The sequence below is a fragment of the Mus caroli genome, chromosome 7, assembly GCF_900094665.2.
Source record: "Mus caroli chromosome 7, CAROLI_EIJ_v1.1, whole genome shotgun sequence".
Classification (NCBI taxonomy): domain Eukaryota; kingdom Metazoa; phylum Chordata; class Mammalia; order Rodentia; family Muridae; genus Mus; species Mus caroli.
In genome coordinates, this window is record NC_034576.1 from 84,466,636 (window position 1) to 84,493,464 (window position 26,829).

At 38.7% G+C, this 26,829-nt stretch overlaps 1 protein-coding gene across 1 annotated transcript in view; it reads right to left on the reverse strand.

Annotated features, from left to right (window-relative positions):
• Positions 1 to 26,829, reverse strand: part of Hdgfl3 (HDGF like 3) — a 48,365-nt gene that overhangs the window by 20,570 nt on the left and 966 nt on the right. Inside the window, exon 2 of the mRNA XM_021166349.1 lies at positions 1,475 to 1,551. Coding sequence (XP_021022008.1) covers positions 1,475 to 1,551 — 77 coding nt within the window. The remainder of the gene's footprint in view (positions 1 to 1,474; positions 1,552 to 26,829) is intronic.

A 26,829-nucleotide genomic window follows, 5' to 3' on the forward strand; every position in this document is an offset into this window, starting at 1 on the left:
AAAAAAAAAAACCTCTTACAAAATGTCTATTTCCTGAAAGATGCACAATTATTTCTACATAAGAGAAAACTCTGTCTTTAGGACGTCATCAAGACCAGAATGAAGTTAGAAAGGAAGAAACAGCAAGCTAAGATTCATGCCAATTCTGTCAACATTCAAACGAAAATAAATGATACAGCTGCAGTGTGGCAAGACTACCACTGCCCCCAGTACCATTCTCTTATGTTTCATTAACAGAGACTCCTCTCATGTCCTAGAACTGCTCAGCTGGAGGCTACTTCCCAGCTCCCCCACAGCCTAGTATGGCCACATGACCAAGTTCCTGACAGTGGGATGAATGACTGTACGCAGAAGTGACCCATAAGCCTTTCTCGCCACTTCTTTACAAGGGCTTCCTAGTTTTTCACTCTTCTCTCCTTCCCTCTCCCTGGACAATGCATATATAACTGAAGCATGGTAATTTTTAGAAATAAGCAAACAAACTGGGTGTGAAGGCAAGTGACTTTAACTCTAGCACGTAGGAGGGAGAAGCAGGGAGATCTCTGTGAGTTCAAGGCCAGCCTGGTCTACAGAGAGAGACTCTCACAAACAGCATGACAAAGGATACTGAGTTCTTAGCAAGCCTGTCTATCCACTCTACCTGCGCTCATGTGTGTAATACTGTGAAAGAAGGAAATACATGTCTGCATTACTTTAATCTATATATTAACAGACATAATTAGACAACCTTCCAAAGGCAGTGCATTTGTCATAGGTCTGAAACTGCGAGAGTTTAAAGAACCTAACTTTGTCCTATACAAAGTGAGTTGAAGAAGCTTGAGTTCCAGAAGGGGCTAGCAGAGTGGTAAGTCTACCACCCCAGGACTTTTCCAGTGTCCGGAAGAGACTGTGGGTGACAGCCAACACTTAAAACAGAAACAAGCAAAGATGTGCTTTCAGTAATCAAGACTTCTATGCATGAAAACCTATTTCATGGCTTGAATTTGAAATGCTTCCCCACTCCTGTGTTTGGACGTGCAGTCCCCAGATGGTGATGCTAATTTGGGAAGCAGTGATGTCTTATGAGGTGAGGCCTGAATGATAGGCTAATAGAAATGGATCTTTTAAGCTACGCCTATGTCTGTTCCTGTTTTGCCTTTTCTACATGTTCTAATTCACCTTGTAAAAACCCATCACCAAATATTCTTGCAGACACAGACCCCATCATGCCTGCCCTGCTATGATTAACTGAAATCCTCAGAAACCGGGGGCAAAATAAACATTTTCTTCCTAGTGCTGCTTCTGTTATGTACTTTGTTACAACATGAAAAAAATAATATACCTTTCATTAATAAAAAATATGTTAAGTTTGGCTACTTTTAAAATGAATATAATGACTAACAACACATAAAATAGTATAGATCACAGTTAAGTATATAATCTAGTGTAGTCAAATTAGAGCTATTGAAAACTTTAAGCTATTTTGTTAACTTACGTTTCATGGGTACCAAAAAAGAAGATAGGGTACTTGTTTGCTGGAGGCTTCACAGCTCCCTCTGGGAGTTCATCAATCTATTAAAGATAAATTTAGTTATGAAATAATGTAAACACATATAAACATTGTTTTGAATTTATTGCTAATTTCAAAATAAAATTAGTATAATAAAAATTCTAATAGTTTTTTTTCCTCAAACCTAGCAAAATTATTCTAACCATCCTATTTGGCCTACTTATCACTGTAAATCGGTTACACCCATTACAATAATTTATTGAGCACAAACTATTCATTTCTTTAAGAGGTACTCCTGGAAATCTGTTCTAGTGAAATAAAATAACAGAGAAACAAAAGATGTACTTTTTATTAATACCTCTCGAGTTCCATCTATGATTTTTTTATTAACATAAGTTTATCGATTACTTGGGAATCTCATATCATGCACCCCAATTGAGTTCACCTCCCCATCCTCCCATATCTATCTCCCTCCCCTCATATCCTCCTGCCTCTAAAAAAAAAAAAAAAAAAAAAAAAAAAAAAACCCAAGTCCATCATGTTGTGTTGACCATCTACCATCTACTCCTTGTATACGGTCAACCTCCTAATAGCCCCCCCCCCCCAGAAGCGGAGTCCTTTTCCACCTGCACCCCCTGCCAGAAGCCATCACTGTGGAGAGCTACACTTCAGCATTCCCATACATTTTTTTTTAAGTTCTCTTTGATAGCTTCCTCTCTAGGCTGTCACTTCTTCTGGGGAAGGGTTGGAGTGGAGGCAGGGGTTGTCACAGAAGCCTTTTATATTCCTCTTTCTCAACTGTGTACCTACAGTCATTGTTAACACTGCAAGAATGGATTCTTTGTCCCTCCGTCAGTGGGAGCAGGGATCCTAGGCTGCACACGGTTTCTAGCAACAGCACAGGTCCCTGAACGCCCACTGGGTCTCTGGTTGCAGTACCAACTCTGCAGAAGCACAGGCAACTGACTGCACGGTCCCTGGGAGAAGCATGGACTGTGGGGGCTTTTGAGGAGGTCCAATCCAGTAAACAGACCATTCTTCACTCGCATGATCCTGTGGCTGGGCAGCCTGTTTGGGGGCTGACTCTGTGCAAGCTCCAGGCTGTTGTACACCATCCTGTTAGTCCTACTGGGTGACAACCTGCTCCTCTATCAACCATGCTGACAAGTCTCCAGTTCTACTGTGCATGCACCTTTCAGATCCTCCATCTTCCCTACTTCTCTATCACATATTGGTTAGTCACAGTGGCACTGGAAGCTATAGCGTGTCACACAGTATACCCTTTTGCCCAAATATCTTTACATGCAAGTGTTCATTGCAACGAGTTGTTGGTCTGATTCAAAGCCCCTGGCTTCTGCACACCATCACTACTGGATCCTTGCTGAGCCTCCTCTCTGATACTCTGCTATTGACCAGTCACTGATATCCTGTGGCTATGCTTCCACAGGACGGGTCCCTTCATGCACTCTAGATTTTTACCAACTACAAATGTGATAGAGAGTTAATACCTAAATATATAAAGAAATAAAACACCTAGATATCAAGAAAATAAATAACCCAATTAAAAATGGGGTACAGATATAAACAGAATTCTTAAAAGAAGAAATTCAAGTGGCTGAGAAACAATGAAATGTACAACATTCTCAGTTGTCCTACTAGTTGGGTTACTAGTGTGATGAAACCATGATCGAAGCAAACTAGGGAGGGAAGGGCTTATCACTTTCACATCACTGTTCATCATCAAAGGAAGTCAGGAAGGGACTCAAACGGCAGGAACCTGGAGGTAGGAGCTGATTCAGAAGGCATGCAGGGGTGTGACTTATTGGCTTGCTCAGCTTTCTTTCTTTTTTTTTTTAAAGATTTATTTATTTTTATTATATGTAAGTACACTGCAGCTGTCTTCAGACACTCCAGAAGAGGGCGCCAGATCTCGTTATGGATGGTTGTGAGCCACCATGTGGTTGCTGGGATTTGAACCTCGGACCTTCGGAAGAGCAGTCGGGTGCTCTTACCCACTGAGCCATCTCACTAGCCCCCAGCTTGCTTTCTTATACATCCCAGGGCCACCAGCCTAATAGCACCATCCCACAATGAGGTGGGCCCTTCCCTGTCAATCACTAATTAAGAAAATGACCTACAGCCTGATCTTATGGAGGCATTTTCTCAGTTGAGGGTCCCTCCTTTCAGATAACTCCAGCTTCTGTCAAGTTGGCATAAAGCTAGCCAGCACATTGGGAAATCCAAATCAAATTGGAGATTTCATCTTACACCCCTCAGAATGACTAAGACCAATAAAACAAGTGACAGTTCATGCTGGCGAGGATGCAGAGTAAGAGAAACACTCATCCACTGCCGATGGACATGCAAACTCATACAGCCACTGTGAAAACCAGTGTGTGTTCACCAGGATATGAAATCAGCTCCCTCGAGAGTCAGCGATCCCAGTCTTGGTTATAGATCCAATGGATACCTGTCCTCCTACAGAGACATCTGCTCAAACATGTCCACTGCTGCTCTATTCAAAGTAGCCAGGAATTATAAATAACTTAGATGTCCCCAACAGAGGAATAGGTGAAGAGAGTGTGGTACATTAACAAACTAGAGTGTTACTCAGCTGTTAAAAAAGCAGCAGCATGAAATTTCTAGGCAAATAAATAGAACTAAAAAAAAGAAAAATCACTGTAAGTGAGGTATCTCAGACCCAGAAAGACAAATATAGTGTGCATTTGCTTATAAGTGGATATTAGCTGTTAAGTCAACGCTAACCAAGCCACAATCAGAAGAATCAGATTAGTTATAGAGTAAGGGACTAGAGGGACAAATAGATCTCATTAGAAAAAGTGAAAAGGATACATAGGACGGGGAAAGGGAGCAAAAACCAGGTGGATCAAGTGGGGAGACAGAAGGGGATGAGGGAGGGAATGGGGGAGAAAGCTAACACTAAAGGCCATCTGAGGGGTAGTGGGGAAACCTAATACAGTAGAAGCTTCTAGAATGTTACATATATGAAGGTGATATAAATTGCCAAATAATGGAGGACAGAGCCCTACCTTGAAGCTTCTAGTACCAGGATTTGTTGTCGGCCAAAGGCGTCCTGTGAGAATCTCCAAATGGCCCAGGCTGTTGCCAAGATTACAGGTTGCCTCCACAAACTGATGGCAAGGCCTTATTGCTGAAGGTAGCACCCACAACTCATTGAACGTGGAGAAGCTGAACTGGTGCCTAAAACTTAAGTTCAGTGTTCCAGTGTCTTTGGCACATGAAGGTACTCTGCATGCTACTATAAGAAATGTAAACACCAACCCAGCCATGAAACCTTACGATGACATCCTGCCTGTAAAATATGCTAGGGCAATGGTGGCACAAAGACTGTAGAAGCAACCAACCAATATCTGATTTAAGGACCACTCCATGAGGTGGAGCCCACATTCACTGCTTGGGTGACCTGAGACTAGATAGCCCAGGGACCTAGGGTGAAACCAACTGATACACACACACACACACACACACACACACGCAACAAAATGACTCCTAACTGAATGAAAAAAAGAAATAAAAAGGAAAAGAAAGGACATGACTGCTCCTAGATATGGTAATGGAGGTTTACTGTAGATAAAAGGGAGAACATAGTCAGAGGCAGACATTATCTGGGCGAGTTCAGAGTGGACATGACTAGAATGAGCTGTGCCATGTAGGGAGAGGAGGATTGGAAGGAAGAGGGGAGAAAGGATCCAGGAGCAGCAGCCAGAGGCCCAAAGGTACAGAGAGAACAAGCAGGTAACCTAAATGGTTGGATTATACAGGAAAGAGCAGCCCAGATCTCTGAGCTGGAGAGTTCAGGTTAGAGGGCAGAGCATGCCAGCCAGAAGGGCCCTATAACCTGTAAGGACGGGGGATTGCAGAGAGAGCCTGGTGGCCAGGTCAATATGGTATGTTAAATAAGCACCTCCATCATCTGTCGTTGGGGTGGAAGCTAACACTAATGTTATTCTGCTGTACTTGTACGCCAGAGTTTTGCTCAGCCATCATAAGGGAAACTTCCTTCTGCAACAGATGGGAATACAGAGAAGAGCCACAGGCAGACATCAGAGAGTGAGAGACCTTGGAACACTTCAACCCTGAACAGGATGTCTCCATCAAATCCTTCCCTTTGGGGTTCAGGGAACCCCGTGGAAGAGGAGGCAGAAAGAATGTGAGAGGCAGAGGGGGTGGAAGACAACAGGAGAGCAAGGCCCTCTGAATCAACATGTTAAAGCTCATGTGAACTCACAGACTGAGGCAGCGTGAACCACATGCACAGCTGTGCACCAGGCCTTCTGAGTATATACTATAGTTTCCAGTTTAGTTTTTTATGGATTCCTGTGAGTGTAAATGAGTGGGTCTGTTTCTTGTGTCTTCTCTCAGGCTCTTTTCCTTTTGCTTGCTAACACAATCCCTGTGTGTTTTACTATATTTTAGTATAATTTTTTAAAAGAATCTTTATTTTTAGAAACTTTAGCCTTCTCTTTTCCAGGTCCCCAGGCAGGATTCTTAGCAGGTTCTTATCCAGCAAAAATTTCCTATCCATAGCCAAGATTTTCTATTTTAATAGGGAACCTAATTCTGATTTTCCAGTGCCCTCTCATTAAAAATTTTAAATGAAGATGAGCACGTGAAATTAATTATTTGAAACACTTATAAACCCAGGTTATATGTGACAATTTGCACCCCCTTTTGATGTCACATAAATAGTCATCTTTTTGTTTTATGTAAATATACCTTTCCAATTTGGGACTATTTTTTTTGCTTTCTATTCTCTTTGTTAAGTCAGTCTCTTATAAGGGTTATACTGTTGGATTTTATTAGCCCAAATAAAAATCACTTATGTTGTACCTTTTAAACACCAGTCTTTTTAATATGTATCAATTCCTGTAAATTATAACTTAAACACTTCATTTAAAATTCTATCAGCAGTTAAATTGTCCCAAAACCACAATATTTATCATAATATAAAACAAGGTATTTAGTGCTTTCTTCTCACCCTCCTCTCCCTTCCCAATCTTTATTAATCTGCCCCTTCCTCTTCATCAGGTTTCAGTTTAATAAATTAGTTAGCAACCACTTTTCTTGTTAGTGACACTGAGAGTAAACAGTCCCAAATAAAAGAGCTGCAAGAAGCCAAGTATCACAGGTCAGGACACGGACACAAAGCTACCTGAGTGCCAGTTTTAGCTGAAGATCCAAAATTAAAAAACAGTATATTCCAAAAAGAGGTGAGTAAACAGCCAAGGGACAAGAATGCAGCCAAAAATCCATGTAAATTTTACTCTACATAACAAACGGAAAGGGTGAGAGGGAAAGAGCTGGAGAAGACTCTGGTATGCTGGGACTCTCTTTTCCCCAGGATTTCAACCTACAGAAAGGTCCCTTGGGAGCCCAAGATATGTCTTCTAGATCTTCAGATGACTTGAGAGGCTACATTCAGAATCATGTGACTATTCTGACGGCAGCCTGAAATCAAGGGGGACTGCCAGGAATTCCATGGGTCACCTGCAAGACGTAGGATGGGCTCTCTAACTCCTGCTCAAGAGGGCCACCTCGAGGTAAGGTGATGACTGCAGGGAGGGAAAAAAAAGCTGATAACACCAGAAGATGACCAGGGAAAAGATCACTGAGAGGATGTACACTTATTTATAGTAAGGAAATAAAAACGAGGTAATTCCATGAGATTGGTATGAGAACTGTAGTTTGCTTTAAAAATGGTGCCTAGTAGCCGGGCGTGGTGGTGCACTCCTTTAATCCCAGCACTTGGGAGTCAGAGGCAGACGAATTATGGAGTTCGAGGCCAGCCTCGTCTACAGAGTGAGTTCCAGGACAGCCAGGGCTATACAGAGAAACCCTGTCTCGAAAAACAAACAAACAAACAAAAACAACCAAAAAATGGTGCCTAGTACAAGAGAGAGACCTGATATAAGAGAGGTCCCCAAGAATCAATTGGGGGGAGTGTAATTTTAGCTGTGACTCACAACATTGGGGATATGAACCCTGAAGAGGCTACCTACCCCTTGTAGCCAGGCAGGAACCACAGTGGAACAATAGAGACACCAACCCACCCACAAAACTTTCAACTCAAAACTTATCCTGTCTACAAGAATGCAGGCACAGGGGATAAAGCAGAGACTGGGGGAATGGCCGAGACCCATCCCATGGGCAAGCACCAATCTCGGACGCTATTAATGATACTCTGTTATGCTTGCAGACAGGAGTCTAGAATGGCTGTCCTCTGAGAGGCTCCACCCAGCAGCTGTTTCAGACAGATGCAGATACCCACAGCCAAACTGTGGATGGAGCTTGGGGACTCTTTTGGAAGAACAGGAGGAAGGACTGTGAGCCCCAAAGGGGATAAGAACTCTACAGGAAACCAATAGAGTCAACTAACCTGGATCCTTGGGGCTCTGTCTGAACAACCAACTAAAAACCATGCACAGGCTGGACATGAGCCTCCCTGAACATATGGAGCAGATGTGCAGCCTGGTTTCATGTGGGTCCAGAACAACTGGAGTAGGGGCTGTCCCAAAAGCTGTTGCCTGTACATGTGGTATATTCTAGTTGGACTGCCTTGTCTGGCCTCCTGGGAGAGCCTCACAGGGACTTGAAGTGCCAGGATTGGGGGGGGGGATACCTAGAGGGGCCCCCACCAGCTCAGAGGAGAAGGGGAGGGGAAGTGAGAAAGGGTTGTGGGAGGGGGTGATTGAGAGGGAGGCAATGAGTGAGATGTAAAGTGAGTAAGTAGAAAAGGAAAATTAAATGAAAAAAAAAATAGTGCCTGTGATAGCCATGCCTGATAGTCACTGTTTTGTGTAAAATCTCTTTCCTATAGTACAGGCTAGATCTAGCTATTTACTAGCAATGAGTAAAACATGACAAACATGATTAGATGTCATTCAAAGGTTAATCAGACAATGACTTTTGTTGTGCTGCGGACTGATATTTTAAGCCTGTAAGGCATGGGGTACAGAACAACCTCTGACTAACAGCTCTGAACTGACTTCAGGACTTTTCATTAGCAGACCTTACTCAAGGTGGCAGAGTAAAGGCCAGCATCACGTCAGTGGAGACAAAGCATAGCTTCAACAGAGCAAAGAAAACAGAGAAGTCTTATCAGTTGAATTACAGCTCAACACCAAATTAAGGACATAAGAAAACACTAGCAAGGGTAGATATAACATTTTATGAATGATAGTTAGCAAACACACAGGTACCCAACACACTGCCAGGCATTAGTTCACTTCCATTTAAAATTCAAAGTAAGTAATACTTTACAGATTTCTTCTCTAAAACCTAGCAGTATGTTACTCTGTCTACACTGAACAAATATGTTTAACAGTAGAGGGTATCAGATAATTGTGCTCACAATTTACACTCAATTAAGCACTGCTAGTTATTTGTGAATTTAACTATTAAACTGTTCCAATGTTCGTTATTAGTCTCATATTATTTAGTTTATACCCAAAATAAAGGTGATGGTTAAAAATGGTAAGTGAAAGTAACAAAATTAACATGGAAATAAACATTAGTGAAAAGCATAAAATAATAACATTTCTGTATATTTCTCACAAGTAAAATAATATGAATTGAACCTTGGCCAATGTAAAGATTTTTTCCATCTAAACCATCATTGAAAGGTTAATAAAGAGGTACTGAGTACTTACCAACTAGCACTTTATCTTTAAAATTAATTATCCCTAAAATTGTAATTTGTATCTTCTGCATGTGTGCATCTATACTACATAAATGGAACATGTTTGATCATGGAGTCCCTTCTTCTTTGTTGAGACAGGCTTACTTTCCTATCTTCTCTTAGATTTGCTCACTCCCCGGTAAATACTATTTACAACAAAGTATGCTCTTCTCCATTTCCATACACATGACCATAGCAAATGCTTTAGACAGCGTTGGGCTGGATGGGGGCACGGGTGGAGGGCAGAGTGGTGCCTGTGACACTTCTCACACACAAAGAAACAGAGGAATTTCATTTCATAAAATGCTCTTCATTATGAAAATTCTTAAAATTGGCATAGACCAATTAACTTTTTAAACGAATAATAATAGAATGGTTATAGAAGCTATACATTCACCTTTCCTTAAGAGATGGACATGTACCTTGCTTTTCAGGGCCTTTTATCCTACACTCATGTAACAATCTCAATGAAATAGAGTGCTAGGACTTTGTTGGGTCATAGATAAAATTGTTTTCAATAGGGCTGTAGTAAGTCACATCTCCACCAAAGTATAAAAATGGCCTCCTTTCCCATCTTTGATAGCATTTGGGTGTTACTTTTTTAAAAATTTGCATGTTTTGATTGATGGAGAAGGTTAAACATCTGTTCATAACTTTATTGGCCATTATAACATTACAATTTGCCCTTCAGCAAACTGCCTATGCATATTTTTTTTCACTTCTGTCTTTTTCCCCCCTTATTCTCTGCCATATCTTAACCCTACATTTGTTATTTCCTTAGTACATAGCATTCCCAAGACAGTCAATGCCTTTGGAGACATTTTCTTTTTTGGAATTCCAGGATATTGATCATTCAAATCAATCAATCACTCACTCTCTCTCTCTCTCTCTCTCTCTCTCTCCCTCTCCACTCTCCCTCCACACAAACTACCTCTTCTCATGAGTCACCTCTATTTTCACTTACTCTATTAGTGATCTTCATGGCTTTCAATGTCATCTATAAGCTGATGAGTCTCATTTTGTAAATACCCAAATGCCAGCGTTTTGTAGGACTCTGATCACATACTGAGGCTGTCATAAAAACTGAGCTTGTGGACTAACCTGCTGGTCACCACGTAAGTAAATGGGACCACCGTCTACTCAGCTGTTTCCTACCAGACACTGAGAAGACTCTTGTTGATGTATTCCTCTTCAAAGGCAAGACACCTTGGTCATCACTAACTTCTTCCAATTATGTTGCTAAGAAACATCTCCAAACTAGCCACTTTTTTCCAAGCCCACTGTTCTCCTAGTCCTTGTTAGTCATCTAACAAGGCCCACACTTGTACAAGCCTCCTAAAAAGGCCCTTCCATTCAACATCCCCAATCCTTACCCTCCCCAACTGCACACCTAGCTTTCAATTCCTTAGTTCCTAAATATAAATCAGATTGCCACTGCCTGCTCAAAATTCCCCAATGACTTTTTACCAGTTAAAATATTCTAAATAGGCTATAAAATCTAAAAGCCTACATGTTAATAAGGCTTTTTTGTCTACCTTGCAGAACCCATTCATTTCCCATGTCTTTTTACCAAAAGGAGGATCTTTATGAGCCTCCCTCGTCTACTTACCTCTTCCTGACTATTCCCGCCTCTCTGTCCCTTTTCTTTCAGGGAGTTGTATGGACTTTTGAATAATACAATCTGCCCAAAAAACTGGCATTTGCAGAAAGTTCTTCTCTTTGTCATGCAGACACATTTTCTGTCCTCACCTCAGCATTACATCATAAGCACCCTCTTTAGCTTGCTTCATCTCTTGTTCTCTCATGGTTACATTAAATTACATGTGATTCTGCTTGCTGGCTTATCCATAAGTCCCTTCTAACTAAAACATCTCACAACGGCAGAAACATTTTCATACTATTCAACATTTAATCTCTAGCACCCAGGACAATGTGTAGTGTGACAGCTAATCTTGGTTGTAACCTGACTATATTTGATCTGGTACCAGCCAAGAAGCTGGACACACCTATGGATGATTGGATTATCTGAGGTACGAAATCTATCCTAAATCTGGACCACATCTTTTGGTGGCAGTCTAGATAAAAAGACATGGAAGAAGGAAGCTTTGCCTTCTAACCAGTTGCCCACACTCTCACAGGCAATGTCATCTATCCTGCTGGTGAGGCTTCCTTCACTTGTATTAGAAGCTGCTTCTTCAGGATTCCAGCATAGACTGCAGCCCAACAGCTCCGATGATTCCTTGAAGACTCTAGCACCAGATTGAGACTGCTGAGACATCCTGTCTCATAGACTGAAGCACTACTGTATCCTTGGCCTACTGGGAAAAATCCATTATTGAATATTTGGATGACAGCATATAAGCCACTCTAATAAACTGCATGCATGTGTGGGGTGTGTGTGTGTGTGTGTGTGTGTGTGTGTTTCACTCTACCAACTAAGCTAATTTCCTAGTCTTATAGATGTGGGAATATATGGCCCTGGAAATTATAGATCCTGAGTCAGAAAGCATACAACGTTCTACTTCACAATATAAATTGTTTTCTAAAGTGGCTGGACTCTTACACAATCCTTCAGTTGTGTTAAAGAATCTCTTTTGAGATACATCATCAGCAATTTATGATACTTACAAATTTCTTAATTTCGGGCATTCCCATAGTGATACTAATTTTCATTTCTGTGAACACTTTTATAAATGTATAGACATATGTATTTCTTTAATGAAATGGATGTTCATGCAACTTTGCTCATTTTTGTCTTTGTCTACTTGACTCATTAAATACACTCAAGCTTTATAGGTTCCATGTATAGTATAGTAAGCATACTTTTCAATCTCATTTACCTTTGCAGTTACATTATAGAATTTCTAAAATTTATTTTTAATGAGCTCAAATTTACCAACCTCTCCTTTTACGGTTCATCCCCTTTGTCTTGTCACAAAATTCTTCCCTGATCTTGGGACATAATGATGCTCTCACATATACATCCTAAAAAACGTTTCATACTTTCACCCGACGTTTGTATCTGGTGTGAAAATAGATGTTTGGTTTTATGAAGATGACAGTTAACTCATCTGAATATTTGATGTGGTATTAATCTTGTCAACTTAAGATTAAATATGCCTAAGAAATTAGTAAAGAACTTCTCTGGGTATGGATAGATTATGAGGCTCCGACCTACTCAACCAATTAACTATTGGAAGCTAGTGGATCTGTAGGCTAGCCAGAGGCAGTGGGTAATTGGAGGCATGCCTGGCCCCACACTGTTACTCCCCACTGGCTTCTTGGCGACACTGAGTAAGCAGAGCTCTGTTCTGTCATGCCCTTTCACTATGATGCTCTACCTCCTTAAAGCACAAACAGAACCAGATGACTATGGATTGAAACAGCTAGAGCTGGGAACAAAACAAATGCTGTTTATACTATTTCGGTTGTTTTTCACAAACAAAATAAAATAAAACTCTGAAACAATGCATATGACTGACTAAGCACGTCAGCATCACCTTAAAACACTCCCCTGTTTGTAACCCCACAGTTCTCACCTACTGTGGACTGCATCATTTGTGGACCAGTTTCTGAATTCACTTTTTCTTTCTGAGTCTAAACTATCTTACTTTATACCTTATCTTTAATTACTCTTTGAAAATTTCTATGTTTTGCTATCTTATAAAGTCCCATCATTTTAATATTATTTATAAATGTTTTGTCTTGACCATTTCTTATTTTTACATACATTTTGAATAATAGAAACAAAAATAAAATATAAATGAAATACACATAACATGGGTAAAAAATATAACAAGATTAAAATGCATTTAAAACAGATGTGCAGAAAATTATAAAGATTTAAAGGCCTAAATAAACAGAGAAGTAAATAAACTACATTCATGAGTAAGAAACCTCACTATTATGTCAATTCTTCCCATATTAATGCATGGTGAAATTTAAATCCAATCAAACCCCAAAACCCCAACACAGTTCATTGATTGGAAATATTCAGATTTATAAGTCTAAGACTTTAATTAACAATGTGTTTTGTAAAACATGTTAAATACTACCTAGCTCTAAATGCAGATCTTTCTTTTAAAGTAAATCTAGAGCTTTTTCCCTGATAATCTTAAATTATTTGTTCTGTCTTTTGGCATTCATGTTTCAGAAAGTTGATTTTCCCACAGCATACTTCATTAATTATCATTTTATCTCTAATATTTTTTTTGGCTATATGTCTCAAAGTCTGGCTCTGTTGGCTAGTCTCTTCTCTACAGCTCTGATTCTACTAGGTGTCAGGGTTTTATAGACTACAGTCTGCATTTTCCCATTTTATGTCATCATTGTTAACATTCTAATTTTCTTCACTGATTAAAAACATCTTAGGGCTGGTGAGATGGCTCAGTGGGTAAGAGCACCCGACTGCTCTTCCGAAGGTCCGGAGTTCAAATCCCAGCAACCACATGGTGGCTCACAACCATCGGTAACAACTGGAGTGTCTAAAGACAGCTACAGTGTACTTACATATAATAAGTAATAAAAAAAAAAATCTTAAAAGCATAGATGTGGGCAAGATGCCAAAAAGAATGACTTTGGATGAAGATGAAGATTAACACAAAAGAACACAAAACTTCAGGTCAAGGAAGAAGTAATGCAAAGACCAATGAGAGAGAGACTTTATAATAATTTCAGATTTAGGATTGAAGCAATTATCTTATTTACCTCTGAAAACAGGAACATATGTACTAGAAAATACTACACAATTGGCAAAAATCACTGAATCAATGCAAAAATTTCATAGTCTATCTAATACCTCAAAATTTAACCTACAGTAGTAATAATATCATTCTAAGAATTTAATGCACCCCTCTGTAAACTATCTCTTTTTAAGGGTAAAATATAAATGTAGCTTTGGTATCTTTCAAACGCTTTAACACAAAAATAAACAAAACAAAATAAAAATTATTTTGATGGAAATATGCTTTTGACAGAATAAGTAAGCAGAAGGAAGGAATTACCAATGTATGCTACAGTTTTAAAGTCGCATGATTCTGAGTACTGTGATTAGAAAGCTAATGACATTACAGATGAGGTAATATAATGCTAATAAATAAGGTGGGGGTGTGTGTAATGAGCTAAGCAAATAAAGCCCTTCTTCCTTTCCACCAGGATGGTTTATCACAGCAAAAGTAAGTAACCCTGATTGAGAAATACATAATCATAACCTTTTCTACTTGGTTTTTAGAGGGTAAGTGGCCATACCTACTAGCCCTCACTAGAATCTCGCCTTTGTCCTAGGACTCTAATTCTTCACTCACTCAAAGGAACATTATTTGGTTTTTTTTTTTTTTTTTTTTTTTTTTTTTTTTTTTTTTTTTTTTTTTTTTTTTTTTTNAAAAAAAAAAAAAAGAAAAGAAAAAGAAAAAAAAAAGCTAAAAGTTCTAGGCCTGAGCCACCTAGTGTAAAAACATTAAATATTAATTTTTCTATCAAACACTGTAAAATTTGTGTTCCTTACAAGGAATTCAAGTCTTTTTTTTTATTTTCCCTACCTGGTCAGACTTTAGTACAAATTTTAAAACACTCCCACTGGGCAAAACCTGTGTGTACACAAAGGTCATACTGCATTCTCAAAACTTAAATGAATTAAGTGGCACACCTCAACCAGCTTTTCTCCTTTTCTTTTATGTGGATTCTTTTAAACCTAGCCAATTGTGAAAAGACTATGAGATTGGACTCCAGCCAACGGGGAAGACACTGTCACCACCTACATTAGAATACACTTAGGTGCGCTTCCCCTGCTCTTCTCCTTTCCTGAGGACATACCCTCTTGATTGAGTCAAGTTGTTGAGACTATTTAATTGGAATGGTGGTCTTTTTCTTTGCAAACTTGGACACTGCTCTAAAAATAGCAAAGTCCTGTAGCAAACAAGATATGGCTAAGATGGTTTTATATGTGTACTGTACCATGATTTCTAATTGTCAAAACCAGAGTGACTTTATTTACTTTCACTTCCTCCTCTACATTACACAGGTAAATAAGTGCATCAAGTTTAGCAAAGCACTTTCTATTAACTGAGTGTAATCTAAGCAACTTAGTTGGTTGCCTAGAGTAATACATTTAAATTTTCTCATCTTCTCTAAAACAACAAACCTTAAACCTTACATTTCAGAAAGTACCACCATTTAACTTTTTATTCCTCAGCTATTTAAGCAATGCTTGACGACAGGGTCTTTGTCAGATTCCAAACATATAAACCCTGTCTCTAGACCAGTATACAGGCACTCAATAGCTTTTGAATGAAAAAGATGAATAAACTTGCACTGCCAGACATAAACACACAATTCACTGGATAGTTTAAAGTAAGTACTAGAGACAGTTTTCAGTGTATCAATTACTTTAATTGGGCAACTTAGGGAAGATACTTAGAATCTCTCTAGACTTTAGTTTTTTCCATCTGTAAAAGGAGGGATAATAATATTTATTATATAGGGCTTCTGTGCTGATTAGTGGTGCACAAATACTACATAAATGCTTCAAATTTTCTCCTTTAAACGTTTTCTCCCCATACATTTACATCTTTTGTGTGTAAGTGCTCTAGTGCTTCTAGAGGCGAGAGGGCAACTTCTGGAAACTGGTCCTCTCCTTCCACCACCTGTATTCCACAAACTTGCCTTTTGTGAACTTAACAAAATTCTTCATCCTTAGTCACAGATGGTCTAACACTTGAACAGTTTAACACTGTAAACCCAAGCACATTCCAGAGCCTCAATATTAGCCAGGGAATATTATATAGTCAGACTCTGCATAAATAGCAATTAGTAAGAACATAGTATTTTTCCCTTAACAAGTGATATACATAAAATTATAACAGCTTTGAGGTAGTTATAGGTATATTACAGTTAAAATATTAGAAAGAATAGGAAAGTAGAAAAGTTCAAGTTTGTATTTTAGAGTCTTTGAGAACAAGAAATATATAGGTCTGGATGATTAAAATATCTAACACAATATCACTTTCATTTCTTCTATTTATGACTTTGATATAAGACTGTAGTACTAAAATACACAATTCAGGAATGTTAGTAAATCATTATTCTTAAAGCCTAACAATTATTCCATATAAACACATATAACACACAATAGATTAACCCCCCCCCCTTGCCTAATAGAACAAAACCGTGCTTTTAAATTAGTAAAAACTGATTTACTGGTATTCAACCTAACCTTACATCAAATTACATATAAAACTATCAGGCTGCATTACATGTACAAAGTATGGATTGGAAAAAAATTCTAGTGTATGTGTGCTGGGAACGAGGATTTATTTTCTCCCATGGAATATAGCAAAAACAATCAAAACCATACCAAAACACACCCTAAGTGAAGCAGCAATTATTCATTTTTTTAGGGTCTACATCTTCAAAACCTGTGAGTGAATCATACAGCAGCCCAGTGACGTAGGAAGTTTTACCTTGCTTGACAACAGTTGGTCTCATACTGAAAAATCAAAGACACGGAGAGAGAAAACTCATTTTCAATCAATTCAACATGTGAATTCAAAAACTCACTGAGAATTTATAATATTCTTCCTTCTAGATATGTATTTTCTTTAAAATTAAAGATGTCATTAGTACAAAGTTTCTACTTCAGAATCAAAAAAGGAGAGTTCTAAAGCTGAGTTCTTTTCTGACATTCCTGCCTACATAATTTTTCAATCTTCCGGGAAGCCTATGTTTATGTGCACTAAGCACTACTGAACCAAACTTGAAATAACTTTCATCTTAAGTACATTTCGCACTAGAAACTACTACTGTGTTATCAAGAATTTTCCAGTGCCCACACAAGAAACATTGTTGCCATCACTGACTATCCTACTCTGTGGAAACTGGACATCACTTCTTAAACTATTATCAGTATTTTTATGGTGCTTGAGTCCCAGTGACCAAACAGAGAAGTTGATTTGTTCATTCACTGACCCACTTGTGCACCAAAATGGTCACCATGTCTTGCCCCCAAATTCTGAAGCTATGTGGAATCTCTAGAAATGGTTCATTGCACTTGAAAATCTTACAATAGGAAGGCCCCACACATCTCAGAACCTATTGCCAAAATGATCATTATGAAATCACAAGGAAACTGTTGAAAAACATACCAGCCAAGCCATATAAAACATTTGCATTTACTAGCCTTTTTTTTTTTTTTTTTTTTTGCATTACTAAGTAGAGAGCTGGGTGCTCTTAGGAAGTAACAGACTAGTCACTTAATAGTTCTCTCATGCATTAGTTAATAGTCAATCCCTAGAGAAAAGATGTGAGATGTTATCATCCTTCTTGTAGAAGGTATGCCTAACCTAGCAGGCCTAAACAGCGGTTGAACAGATGCCTGGCTTCTTCAGTATCTGGAAGATGTTATCCTACAGGTTTGAACTTATCTTTCTTTTTCTTTCTTTTTCCTTCCTTTCCTTCTACATGGTTCTCTGTAATCACAGTTATTTACCAGACTAACCATAATCAATTTGTTTTGGGGCAGGAAAGAGATAGAAAAGAAACACATAGAAAGTAAATAGGAGGAACAACAATATGAACTAACCTGTACCCCCACCCCACCCCCTCAGAGCTCCTGTCTCTAACTGTATATGTAGCAGAAGATGGCCTAGTCGGCCATCAATGGGAGGAGAGGTCCTTGGTCTTGTAAAGATTCTATGCCCCAGTACAGGGGAACGCCAGGGCAGGAATCGTCCTTTACTAACTCTAATTTAATTAGGATGAAAGGTTACCATACGGATGGCAGGGAAATTCAGAAAGATGTTCTCAGGGCCAGGAATGCAGTAAATTGGTAGAAACTACACTGGTTAATAGTCTTACAACTTAACTTAAAGGCTCCAGCAACTAAATACTCTTTTTTATGTTTATATCATTTATTCAAGAAATCAAGTCTTTAAAAAAAATTTTTTTAATTGAATTTGAAGACATTTCCTGGAGGCCAAGAAGGCTTTTTCCCCGTTAGATATTTTCTTCATTTACATTTCAAATGCTATCTCCTTTCCTAGTTTCCTCTCTGAAAATCCCCTATACCCTTCCCCCCCTTCTTCCCAACACCCCCAACTCCCGCTTCCTGGCCCTGGCATTCCCCTGTAATAGGGCATATAATCTTTACAAGACCAAGGGCCTCTCCTCCCATTGATGATCAACTAGGCCATCTTCTGCTACATATGCAGCTAGAGACATGAGCTCTGGGGGTACTGGTTAGTTCATATTGTTGTCCCTCCTATAGGGCTTCAGACCCCTTCCATTCCTTGGGTACTTTCTCTAGCTCCTTCTTTGGGGAACCTGTGTTCCATCCAATAGATGACTGTGAGCATCCACTTCTGTATTTGCCAGACACTGGCATAGCCTCACAAGAGACAGCTATGTCAGGGTCCTGTCAGCAAAATCTTGTTGACATATGCAATAGTGTCTGGGTTTGGTGGTTGCTTATGGGATGGATCCCTATCTGATGTTCAGAGAGTACATTTTCTCTTACACATGCAGGTTTTGAAACCTTCACCTAAGTAAACAATACTGTGCAACTAACTCAGAATTGATTTTAATAGTTCTGTAATATGTCTAAATACATAACAACTACCTTATTTATTTTCATATTCTCTTAAATAAAAGGGCTTTTAAAGAGATGAACTAAAGACATATAATACAAACCACTGTAATGAATGTCCTATGATTTAAGATTGTCAGCTTCATAGATGCTTGGACTATCTATCTATCTATCTGATGATCTTCTTACATATTTTCAAATGTCTCCTCAGTCATTTCATCTAATCTAATGTCACACTTGTTAGCCTCTTGAGTCATTCTTAACAGTCAGGGATTGGGCTGGCAAGATGGCTCAGCAGGTAAGAGCAGCACTGCTCTTCTGAAGGTCCTGAGTTCAAATCCCAGCAACCACATGGTGGCTCACAAGCACCCATAATGAGATCTGATGCCCTCTTCTGTTGTGTCTGAAGTTAGCTACAGTGTACTTATGTATAATAATAATTAAATTAAAAAAAAACAGTCAGGGATTAAGACAGATGGCAGAGTGTTTGCTTAGAAATCCTGGGCCAGGTTTGACTCCCAGCACTGGTAATGCATATCCATCGTCCTAGTACTCAGCGGGTTTACAAGAGAAAGAGCAGAAGTCATTTATTATTTCATAATGGATTTGGGGTCAGCCTGGAAAATAGGAGACTCTGGTATTTATTTAGTGTCCGAGACAGGGTTTCTCTGTGTAGCCCTGGCTGTCCTGGAACTCACTCTGTAGACCAGGCTGCCCTCAAACTCAAAATCCACCTGCCTCTGCCTCCCAAGTGCTGGGAGACTCTGTTTTAAAACAATAATAAAAATAAGATATTCATTAATTGAGCAATCCTTAGTGCATTTAAGTCTTGGGAGTAAAACATATTATTATATTTACCTTATCCTATTATCAAAAATATATTATATATATGTATACACACATATGTATATGTATGTATGTATGTATGTATGTATATATATGTATACACACATATGTATATGTATATGTATATGTACATACACACACACACACACACACACACACACACACACACACACACACACTTAGAGATAATTAACCATAACTAAATAACTTGATTCAGGTACATGTGAGCATTTATTAAACTGACAGATTGATTTATTTATTGGTGCTGAAGATAGAACCTAGAGCCTTATGCATGCTAGACACTTAAAAAGTCAAGTTGTTTATTTTTAATTAATTAGAAGTAAAATAGGTATTCATTTTCTTTGCTAATAAACATGTGGGAGGCAAAATGTCTCTGTTAAAGCCATTTTAGTAATACAAATCCAGAGCTCAAAAATGCACACACATCTCTTGACTCAGAGAATTTCTAGAGCTAGCTCATCAACTAAAATCAGGATTTAGAATGTTTCTGAGTCTTGTAATATACTTACAAATTGAAATAACCTATGGTGTATAACAGGAACTATTATAATTTATAACTACTCTAAGTGCAAATTCAGATTGGTTACAACTAGGTACGGTAATATTAATCTTTCTACAATGAATACTATTTGCATAATACAACTTTTTATCAGCAGCAACTAGTACATACAATATAAAATTCAATCTATTTTCTTTTTAAAAAGTTGGTAATAGTACAGTTTATAGTGTTGAGTCAAACATTTTAGATGAAAAGGCCACTAGTAATTTGCCTTAAAATAGTCTTTTATAAATAGCATTTGTACTTACTGTGAAGGACACTGATATTTTTTAAAAGTTTACTGGTGTTTAAAAAACATAATAAGGTTAAATAATTTAAAAAGTAATAACTAAAAGGCACACAAAATTAAATCTTGGTTTAAAATAATTATATTCACAAACAAAACTACCCTAAAAGATTTTCACATATATTTTGTTTGTTCGTTTGTTTGTTTTTCAAAACTGGGTTCCTCTGTGTAGTCCTGACTGTCCTGGAACTTGCTCTATAGATCATGTTGGCCTCAAACTCCTGACTGCCTCTGCTTCATGAGTGCTGGAATTTAAGGCATGCGTCACCACCACTGGGCTACATTTTCACATTCTTATTATACTTTTCTTTATCTATTTTGCAAATGACAGTTGACAACCTGGAGATCATGTTCCCAGTAACACGGATGAAGTGATCAGAAGGCCTCAGCCAGCAACCACAGCAAGCAGACCAGATTCTTGGCTGGCCTTTGGATACTCTCAACAATTAGAAAATGCTCTCCTGCTGGCCAGCCCATACTGCTCTGATGCTCATGGACACTTCTAATAAAGTTGTATACAGTTCTAAACTATCAGTCACCTTTCAAAAGAATCATACACAGTACCTTAGAGTAGAGGTTTCTACATCAAAGAATTAATGCACAGATTGGTATTAAGGGTTCAAGCTGCCTACTTGCTCTCAGTTTATGTAAAAGAATGAGACAACCCAACTATTTCTTGGCAAGGTCAATGCAGCCCCTGGGGGAAGAGGCCTGTGCTGTTTTCTACCTGAAGATAACTTCTCTGGACTCTTGCGTAAGTAGTGAACATTATAGACATCTTCCTTTATGCTGAGATTTATGTGAACTTAAATTCTTGAAAATGTGTAGCCTGCTTTCCCGAAACAAAGTCTTATATACTAGTACTTTACTGCCAAAGGGAAAGAAACAAATGCATGACCACCCCTGCCTGGACAGTGCTACGGTAAGGAACCAAAATGTTCCAAATCCTTACATTAGTAAAGGCTAGAAAAATACTTTATAGTTAGTTATGGCTTTACCATGCCACAAATTTGACTAAGTTTTAAATCGCATCTAGTACTGTGCCCTACACAGAATAAATACCCAACAAAATTTCAATAAGAGTTCAGGACTTCAAGCAATACAGAAGGGTGAGGTAAATGCTTTTCTGTAAAGTTCTATCAAGTGATAGAGGTTTAGACAGATCTAAAACATGATCCTCAGTGATTCAGTAAGAAAGGAACAGAAGGACAAACACAAGTAAAGAGACAGCTGAATCCAGAACTGAGAGAAGATCTGAGAGAAAGGTGTGGGATCCATCCCATAAACAACCACCAAACCCAGACACTACGGCAGATGCCAACAAGAGCCTGCTGACAGGAGCCTGATATAGCTGTCTCCTGAGGGGCTCTGCCAGTGCCTGGCAAATACTGAAGTGGATGCTCAGTCATTCTTGGATGGAAGACAAGGTCCCCAATGAAGGAGCTAAAGACAATACCCAAATTGCTGAAGGGGTCTGAAGCCCCATATGAGGAACAACAATATGAACTAATCAGTACCCCCCAGAGCTCCCTGGGACTAAACCACCAATCAAAAAAAAAATACAGTGGAACTTATGGTTCTAGCTGCATATGTAGCAGAGGATGGCCTAGTCGGTCATCAATGAGAGGAGAGGCCCTAGGTCCTGTGAAGGCTCTATGCCCCAGTATAGGGGAATGCCAGGACTGTGAACGGGACTGGGTGGGTTAGGAAGCAGGGGGAGGGAGAAGGGGATTTTCAGAGGGGAAACCAGGAAAGGGGATAATATTTGAAATGTAAATAAAGAGAATATCTAATAAAAAATACAAGAGAGAAAGAGAGAGAGCTGTAAAGTGGCAAATGGAACCTACTTTTTTCTGTCTTCCAGTGCCTTGGGATGGAACTTAGGGCGTCACATTGCTAAGTGAGCTACCACTGAGCTAAATCTCCAGCAGAAAAAGGAAAGCAAAACACTGACCACTATAAATGGAGAAATCTAATCCATGTTGCTTATAGAACCACTTCCTGTCTCCTTACCTCATATCAAATGGGAGAGAGGCTGCAATACCACACACTGCCCCAAAATGTGTTTCTAAAAACTAAGTGCATTACAGCACAACTGGACAGGCTTGCTGTGAACTCTGGCTTATCCAGCACCAGAGATGAAGGCACAGGACAGCTGCAGCGCGGCTCCCACTGCATGCTCACCATCACTGTGACACTTTGCTTGTTTCTGAACATTATATAAACAGGTTTCTACTCAGTATACTGTCAGGCCTGCCTTCTTTGGTTCACCTTTATATTTTGTGGGTATCATCAGTAATACTTGACACAGTACAAAGTCTCCTCTGAGGGGCATTTGGTTGTTTCTACTAGTCTTATTATGAATATGCTGCTGTGTGCAGACACTCTTAGACCTTTTGCTAGACATAAACACATATCTTTTCTTGATTCTAAGACAACAGACTGCTAGGCTATAAAGTAGGTTTGGGTCCAATTTCATCAGATAAAGCTATATTTTGAAAGTGAGTATATTAATTACTTATGAACAGTGTTTAGGAGTTCATATAAAATATATTCATTGAAACTTTGAGATGAGGAGGAGGTGTGTGTCTCACTATGTTACCCAGACTGTCCTTGAACTCTCCATCCTCCTGTGGTAGCTTCCTGAGTAGTAGGACTAAAGGAATAGGCTAACATGCCTGAAAATAACTTGGGGCAGAGGGGAGGAACTAGGGATGGCAAAGCACACGGTTACCACTGAAGTCCATCATATCAACTTTTCCCATTTAAAAAAGCTCTTCAGTTGAAGTACAAAAGCTTTGAGGTTATTCCCTGAACTCAGTTACACAGAGTGTTTGTAACTCACACACAAGGTGAATGGGGTGGGTGTGTGGGAAGAAAACACTTTCTATTTTCATTTTTTATTCTTCTATCTAAAAGTAGGTTTCACTACCATTTAATATATAAATAAACAGTAATGTCCTTACACAAGACAGTTGTGTTTATTTACCTTAGTCTCACTATTAATTTAGTAACTTACGATACTGTTAATATTTTGACAATAAAACATTTGAACCATAAAATAGCCTTAACTTCATCCCCTGTGAATCATTTTGGTGTTTATTTTACAATGTACAAAGTATTAGTATAAAATAAAAGGATGTATTATATTTTAAGGTGCATTTACATATATTAGGGATATATGCTTCAATCTTACCAACAGGATATTCAATCAAGAGCTCAGATCCTTGTCTAATGCACATTATTTTTGTATTAAACTAGCAAATCCTTATCACAAATGAACTAGTTTTTAAAGTCATATACAACAGTTGAAGAAATAGTTGCTATTTAATATTAAAATAACACACACAAATGGTGGAGGAAAAGGGAGGGGGACTGCTGGGAAGAGACACAAGAGAAATGTCATAGTTACTGCAACTAATTTATATCTTGGTAAGTAATTTTTATTGTGTCATGTATAATCTAGCATTATATATATTGGTCAAATTTAGTGAATGCACATTTAAGTTTCCCTTTTTGTAAATTTTGCCTCATAAGGAAAAAAAGATTCATTAAATATGTTGGCCTCTTAGTTAATGACAAGCATATTTAACTGTCTAAGAGTAAATTATAATAATGTCTACAACTTAGGTTGAAATATATCAAATTAAAGTAGACTGCTATATGGATAAAAGAATTGATTGACATTTGATATGATAAACTACAGTATAATTGATACAAATCCAGGTGAAAGATACATGGATGTTCACTGTATAATTGAACTTCTCTTACCATTTTTCATGGTAAAATATTGAGAAAATTAACACATCTATGAAAGAGTTGAAAACTGCCAGATATGAACGTCAATGGTATAATGGTACTGTAAGTTATGAATTTACAAAGGAAAAATAGGGACATTGCTCAAACACACTGCTTTGGGAGACAGTAGCTCCTTATCACCTCCGTAGACTTCAAGATTCATAGTCAATATCTAAATGAGATAGTATAAAATCCTGTAAAATTGTTTTTTTTTCTTGAAATGCATATAACTATGAAAAAGTTCAACTTACAAATTATGTAAAGGGGAACAATAAAGTACAATAATTTAAACAATTTAGTGTAATAAAAGTCATTTGAGTGTTGTCTTTGCCTATCTCTCAAAATATTGTATGGCACCACACTGGGCTTTTGGACTGCAGGAAATGAAAGCACAAGTAAAGCAGACTAATAAGCTCTCTGAAGTGAGAATTATTACTAAATTCAAATGCAGAAGAGATTACAGAAGTAGAGCCAGACCACTAAGCATCAAGGCCTGATCCTGCCAGGAGTGGAATCCAGCTTTCCCTATGCATCCTCTTGACCCACATTCCTCACAAGGTGCTTCCCTGAACCAACCATCTTCCTCAGAAGCAAGGAAGCTATTCTCCCATTCTTGTATGCATCAGCTCTGGCCCTGCAGCAGCTCCTTCCTGCTGTATGAAACAGAGCACACCTTCCCACCTGAGGCTTGACTCTTTGGGGCCTCATACACTGCTAGATTTTATATAAGGTGAACGTATCGGAAATGCAAATAAGATTCATTTTCCAGTTAGTATTTTTAAATATCAACCTTCAAAGTTAGAAGCAGGTATAAAAGGAGGGATATGCTGCATAAAATTGAAATGAAAATGAGAACCTATGTAATCAACATATGTAATCAAGAGTAGGGCCTCAAAATACTCTTTTTCTCCTAACCTTTACCTTTCCTTGGAAAATGCAAAATGTTGCTATAGTTTTTTGTGAGCTTAGAACTTTCCTTAAGAAGGCAAATGTGGGTGGGGGAGGTTTTTTGGGATTTAGCTCAGTGGTAGAGCACTTGCCTAGCAAGCGCAAGACCCTGGGTTTGGTCCTCAGCTCCCAGGGGTGGGTGGGGAGAAAAAAAGAAAAAAAAAAAAAAAAGAAGAAGAAGAAGGTAAATGTAAACACATGTTCTTCCATGCATCCTTTTAAATCTGAAAATCCAATGGTTTTGCTTTCTCATTTCCCTTTTTATATTGGTTTGGAATTATACCTTCTAGGAATTTTTTTTTTTTTTTTTTGGTACAACTAGAAATACTTTCGTAGTAGTTTTGTTTCACTAATTACCACAGGTGGTCAACCTGTGACAGCAATGTGTTAATGAGGCTGTTTAAGTATTTTCTTTTTGATCCTCAGAAGATACTTCTCCATAGCCAGACTCTATGGCACGACTGTGAGTATACACATACAACCTCACAGAGCTGTTTATTGGCTTGACAATACACACAGGGACTCCCTGAAATCTTGTAAGATTAAAGCAAACAAGTCACAAAACAGTAACAACCAGCACTTCGACGCCGAAACTCTGCCTTATTTCAGGTCTTAGAGTTATACATGAAGAACTTATCACATCCGAGTGGGATCTGAGTAAGGCTGGGGTTTTCCTCTTGATGCCCGAGGTTGTTAGTGTTGGAAGGAATCCTGGAGATGGTTATTCTAAAGTTACAGAAATGGAAGTGCAGGCAGTTAAATGATTAGTTCCTAACAGTGCCTGACCCACTCTCCACATCCCCTAAGTTCCTGGCCCAGTGTCCTCTCCATTTTAAAATATGCCAAAACAAACGAGTTCAAAATGATTATGTCTATCCATTACCTCAACTTCACTGATCTTCAGCCTGCCCCTCTTGATGTCACTTCCTTGTGTGAATGGGTGTATTTTCCCCTTGGTCTTGTTACCTTCACTTTATTACCACACAACACGAGTTCACACTCCCAAGGCTCTCGATTTCTGTCAGCTTCTCCCTTGACTACTTTTGTTCCTCAAGAATACCAACACTGTCTCCAAACTGCCTTAACTATCCTTTAACTATATTTGTGTTAGTCAGTCAACCGCCAACTATTAAATTTAAACAAATTGAAGATGAAAGTGATTGACTTTTTTCAAAATAAGGTGCGCACAGACGCGGTAGTGCTTCTTCCTCAGTAAGGAGCGGAATAAAAATACTGAATGCTGTGTATTAAATGCAGATGCTTTCTAGAGAAAACCTAGCGACAGTCTTGCTGTTTAGGAAGAAGAGAGCTGTCGTGGTTTGGTTCGAGGCCAAGAATAAGGTTCGGAAACCGACCTAAAACAAATATGGAGGTGAAAAGGCACAAGGAAGCTCCTTGAATTCACCAGCCAGTGACAGGCTATTTGGTGTCAGTTTCTAAGAACCAGGGCACCAGGGAGGCAATGGACAATGAGAGGGCAGGTGAGGCACAGGGGATCGCGCCCAGGAAACACTCAACAAGTCTGGAAGATGAAGGATGCTCTGAGATCGAAGATTGCTACCATGAGACTGCCGCTGGCCTCTAC